This window comes from Manis pentadactyla, chromosome 12, assembly GCF_030020395.1.
Source record: "Manis pentadactyla isolate mManPen7 chromosome 12, mManPen7.hap1, whole genome shotgun sequence".
In the NCBI taxonomy this organism is placed as follows: domain Eukaryota; kingdom Metazoa; phylum Chordata; class Mammalia; order Pholidota; family Manidae; genus Manis; species Manis pentadactyla.
This window is the reverse complement of record NC_080030.1, coordinates 26,995,014-27,001,034: the sequence shown is the minus strand read 5'-3', so window position 1 is coordinate 27,001,034 and position 6,021 is coordinate 26,995,014. Positions and strand designations below refer to the sequence as shown.

The window sequence follows — 6,021 nt, the reverse complement described above, 5'->3', positions numbered from 1 at the left end:
TAAAAATATAACTTCAAATTTTGCTTAATCATATTTTCAATCTTCTTTGACTTTAAAACCATAAAATCAGCTTTTTATTGAATTTGTGTATACATGTAGACTCTAATAGCAGAAAAGTATGATAATTTTAGCCAGTGGCTTCGACAGGCATTGTGGACAAACTGAAAGAGGAGGTCCTAATGAGGAATAAAAAACACAGTCATGAGGGAATAAATTATAGATTGTCAGGAAAAGGAGTTGTGATAATGACATGAAAAAGAATGTCAGGCATATAACTGAACACAATGGTCTCAGATATTCTTCTATGATAAAATTATATGAACAGTCTTGGTCATCATGTATTTTTTCCATCGTAGTAGCAAAATGAACAGTGATTCTTTTATGAAAACAGAATAAAAATGTTTGGTATGATACATTACTTGAGAAAATTTATTTTAAAAATCTTCATAGTCTCATTAGAAAAATGGAAAATGCCAAATATTTCAGATCCATAGTTGGAAATATATTTGGGAAACTAAGAAAACAACAAAGAGAAGAACTGTTGTATATTATCAGAAAGAGAGAACTCTAATAAAGTGAGTCATATAAGTGCAGCACAGGAATTGAGGTCAAAGAAATGGAAGTTCCAGGAAAGAAAAAGAAAGAACTATACTATGTCCATTTTCTGGTCAAATAATCACATTCTGATTCTAGCCATGTGATCTCAGCCATAACATGCATGTCTTCAGTCCTAGGGGCTATTGACCCTTAGTTTCCTTCACAATGAGTCTTTTCAGAGCCCCCTTTATGTCTTTGTTCCTTAGGCTGTAGATGAAGGGGTTCAGCATGGGCGTGACCACAGTGTACATCACTGAGGCTGTAGCACTTGAGGGTGAGCTGGAGGTAACAGCAGAACTGAGGTACACACCTAGGCTAGTACAATAAAATAGGGTGACAACAGAGATGTGAGAAGCACAGGTGGAAAATGCTTTATACTTTCCCTGAGCTGATGAGACTCCACATATGGAAGAAACTATCTTAGAGTAAGAGTAAAGGATCCCAGCCATGGGACCACCACCTAGCAAGCATGATACAATATATATCACTATGTTATTAAGAATTGTGCCTGAACAGGCCAGTTGGAGTATCTGATTGAGTTCACAGAAAAAGTGGGGGATTTCCAACTTGCCACAGAAGGGCAGACCCAACACCATTAAGCTTTGTAACAAGGAATTCATGAAGCTCACAGTCCAGGACAGCAGAACAAGAAGTCCACAGAGCTGGGGGTTCACAATGACTGTATAGTGCAAGGGATGGCAGATGGCCACATACCGGTCATAGGCCATCACTGTCAGGAGGAAGTCATCCAGTCCTGCAAAGAATAGGAAAAAGTACATCTGGCTGATGCAGCCCGCATAGGTTATGGCTTTGCTCTGGGTCTGTATGTTCAGCAGCATCTTGGGGATGATAGTGGAGGTGAGACAGATGTCAACGAAGGACAGGTTGCAGAGGAAGAAGTACATGGGTGTGAGCAGGTGGGAGTCTGCACTGACAGCCAGGATAATGAGCAGGTTCCCAAACACAGTGATCAAGTACATAGAGAGGAAAAGCCCAAGTAGGAGGGGCTGCAGTTCTAGTTTCTCTGAAATACCCAGAAGAAGAAATTCTGAAATCTGTGTATTATTTCCTGGTTCCATGTTGGTGGACTGACAACCAAAAAAGAGGAAAATACATAATTAATTTTCAGACAAATGAAATTACACATTTGGACAGCCATAATCCACATTTTGTAGCCAATAAATTAACTTCAGTCTTTTGTATATGGATTTGTGCCCTTTCAAAGATCCTGCATTTCATTTCTAATCAGGCATTTTTAGCCCATTCTCAGCATTTCCCCATAGATGTAATGCATTTGAAGAAGATGTGTTGATTGCCATATATGCTCCATCCACCATCTAAGCCATAAGTACAGTGTGCTGGCAAAGAAAAGCCCCTACAAGGCACTGATGGTGAAAAAATATAAACAAATAAAAATATTATATAATGGGTCAGATGAAACAAATGCTTTGAAGGAAAAAAACGTTTTGAAGAAGAGAGTAGATAGAAGTGTTATTGTTTATTGATGTTTAATCAAGATCTACAAACAAGGTGACATTTGAACAGAGACCTCAGGAGGGGAGGGAAGAAGCATGAGCATATTGGGTAGTGCATGCCTGGCACAGGGAATGGCCACTGAAAATTCTGAGGACAGTACTACTTTCAGCTATTCAAGTCTAAAAAGGGAATCATGTTTGGGAGGAGTAATTAAGGGGTGATTAGAGATGGTGTCAGAAGATTTCAAGGAAAGAGGTAGTTTTCTATTGGTTAAACTTGAAGACAGAGGGAGTCACTTTCCCAACCTATATATCTCTTGTACTTCATCAGTCTTGTTGCAAATGTATCCCTGTACATTGAACTAAATCCCCTCAAACTGTTGTTTTTGTGCTGACCTCTGTGTTATAAGGGTTATCTTGAATATTTGAGCCAATGTGCCCTGCACTGAGGACTTCTTAAATCCAAAAGGTGCACACATGCATGCATGTGCACATACACACACCATGGCAGCCTGGACTGTGCTTTTATCATGCCTTTCTCACTTCCAGGCCCAATGATTAAGCTAGGAGGGATGTAACACAAGCTGGTCATTCTCATAAAGAATATAGAAATGGGATCTGAAATTCCAATTAGTAGGCTTCCATGGCCATATAAAATTGAGGAACCAGACTAGTATACTCGTTTTCTTCCCTTGATTTAAACAAACACAAAAAATATTTTTAATAAACATAAAAATAGAGGTAAGGGAGGAGGAAGAGAAAAAAAATAAATGGATGGATGGAAAAAAGTCTGATAGTTCAGGGTTACCTTAGAGACTGCAAGGAATAAAAAGCATCCTGGTATTCTGGCTACATTACAACTCTTATTATACCTCCTAACTGTTCAGCAAAGATGAATTTGTTTAGAAGACAAAATAATGCTACCTTTAAGGTTTCAATTTCCCTACTGATTGAGCTTTCCAAGACAAGACCATGCTGAGGGAATAAACCAGCACTTCACCAAAGCAGTGGAAGATGTGTTTTCTGTGCCTATTCCATGTATATTTGACCATTTTTATTTATTTATTATTTATTTATTTATTGAAATATAGTTGATATACAATATATATTGGTTTTACATCATCTTATGGGGGTAAGGAAGTCCCTTTCTCATTTTTTTACAAGGTATTTTTTCTTAGATATTTCTGGGTGTTGTGTTTTTATCTCCTTTTTAACAAGTGCAAAAAGCACACTCTAATCCCAGTTCTGGCCTTTTTACAACATGGAAAATTCACTTGAGGCCATCATCTATAAAATTCTGCACACAGCAGGGCACTCCATCTGCTAAACCTGAATAACTTTCTTATAAGATTTATGCCTGAGGATTTTGTATCATGCATACCTTTATGTCATTGCATTGTGACTTCACCTTTATGCAACACCAAAGGAGTAAGACTTTCACTTGCAATGTTTACTGCATTTTTTCAAAAAGAAGTATGAAAGTAAGCACACTTAGAAGGAAACAAGTTTTAAAAAGGTAAGAGTTATAATACCAGACAATGGTAGAGACAAAAAAATAGTAAATAGAGTATAAATAGAGTGGTTTTATACTATATTAAAATATTGAACTATAATAATCGTTTAATAGTATATACATGGATCAATAATTCCATGTTAAATTTTCCAAGATTTCAAAATAAAAGAATATGACAGAAGGGTCTTTGAAATTCTGAAGGAAGCAGTATCTAAGTTATAATTTCATCTTATATGAAGATAAATGGTTTCAAATATGTTCATGGAGGGGAAAGGTGATCTTCAAATCTAAGTAAAAATGCCTTTTACATGATGGGCAAAGATAATGCAATTTTAGAAATAGATTTAATCACAAAATTCCAAAAAGACCAATAAGGAATAATAGAGATATAAAAACAAAATGGAAACATGCATAAGTGGTGATTTATTAGCACTAGATATTGTAAAGAACATTTCCTTCATTTTTGGTTATAGGAAGGATTTGCAAGTGAATATTAAAGTAACTGAACTTTTCAGTAAGGAAAATAAAAAGCAATGGGGAGAATGCATATGACTGAGTGACAGATGTCACCCCACACAACTAATACACACTCACGATTCACCTAATAGGCAGCTATTCAAACCTAACAGAAGTCAGTGGCAAAAGTAAAGTTGATTCAGAAACTCCAATTCTTTGTTTCAAAGACTGCAGCCAAAACAGGAATAAAAACACTCTGACACCACTATACACCTGCAAAGAGCTTGTATAATTAACAATATAGAAATGAACAACACAAGTATATTCAGCATCACAGCTAATGAAATAATTACAAATATATTCAGCACACCACGTTTTAACAAACTAATAAAATTTCCTTCACTGAACACCCAAAGTGAAAGGAGATGCTGTCAAATTAATGTCTCATAAACTGATCTTGCAAGGTGGTATTTGCAAAGAATACACTGGTCTGGAGCTTTTAAATATAGAAACATCATTGAATATACACGATCTTAAAAATAAAAAGGAAATGCTCTCACTTCACTGGACATCCTCCACACCTAATCCTTTATTTTCCTACTCTCTTTAACTGTAACACACCTTGAATTAGTTCTACTTCTACTAGGTGAACTTTATTCATTCAATTTCCTTGTCTAACCGGACTTCCATCCCTTAGTTGTCAACAATAATCCATGTGTTACTGAGTTCAATGTTCACCTCTCCTTTTAGCATAGTAAATAAATTGGTTAGTTAGTTAATCCGGAAGCAAACAATTATAGACATCTCCAGACTTTAGGCTAGGCTGGTAGCTGTCACTCTCCTCACATATATGTGCTTGGTTTTGATCCTCTCTGACCATTTCCTGCATTACCTACTGGGCTCTTTGACTCACCAGTCTGAATGCTGACAGTCTCTGGGTGGAATTCCAAATCCCTCCTGAATGATGGAGGATGGAGACTGAAGCTCTTTCCCAACAAGATTGTGGGAGGACATGAAACATCAGTCCCAGAGTCAAATTAAAACTCAAAAGAAACAACCAGATCTTGCTCAGATCAAGATGGCACATGCTGAGGGGCTGCAGCTGAAGAGATATTAGAGCTCCTGGTCTGCTAATTAGGCATATTTCCCTCTTGTTGCTTCTGCCTCCAAGCACATTCCTGTGGGAAACTGGTCTGAGTGAAAAGGAAAGTTTTCCTGGAGATTTTTGGTTCCCAATAGACCAGGTATGAATCAAAAGAATCTTGTTTTTTTTTTTAGTCTTTTCCTCATGAATTTTGTTGGCTTCCAGAGTTCTAAGCTATAGGCACCACGCCCCAACCCTGTTTTAATTTTTTTTCCAAAATCTAAGACTGAATAATCTGTCTGGATTTGATGCCTCTAATCTTCAAAATACCAATTTATGGTGTATACATAGACCCTAATATCTATACAAAATTGCTATTTTTCCATTTCAGTGGGGAAGAATTTATTTCTTTTATATAAATCTTGGCTTCATGACATCTTTGCCAAACAATGAAGAATTTGGTATTTGTATCAGAAGTTATAAGATGTGAGTTAGGCCCTCATTTTGAACTATTTATTAACCATTAGGAATACAGTTAGATTATTTTTGCACTGTAATCTGAGCTTGTAATAGGAAAGTAAATAGATTCTTCTCTGTAGTCTCCAGAAGGAGCCCAGATATGCAAACAAATTAATTTTTGCACAAGGAAAACCATTTCAGGCTTCTGACTTTCAGAATTATAAAAGTGTACATCTGTTTAAATTACTAGTATGGTGAATTTACATTAGCATAGGAATTAACACACACATTTATCCAATAATTTTATTATTAAAACTTTAATCCCTATGCCTCAACTCCCTTATTTCTGAAGGTGAATTGGGACAGTAAATATATCTTTATACAAATGCAAGAAATAAGTGAAACATGTGGATAAAATTATCCATTTTCTCTGACAT

The 6,021-nt window shown here is 36.2% G+C and overlaps 1 protein-coding gene across 1 annotated transcript; it reads right to left on the bottom strand.

Moving 5' to 3' along the window:
• Positions 1 to 737: 737 nt before the first annotated feature.
• On the bottom strand, positions 738 to 1,577 carry LOC118920077 (olfactory receptor 7A10-like). The gene is made up of 2 exons (XM_036900494.2): positions 1,230 to 1,577; positions 738 to 944 (listed from the first exon to the last, which is right to left on the bottom strand). The coding sequence occupies exons 1-2, from the start codon at positions 1,575 to 1,577 to the stop codon at positions 738 to 740; spliced, it is 555 nt and encodes a 184-aa protein (XP_036756389.1).
• Positions 1,578 to 6,021: the final 4,444 nt, after the last annotated feature.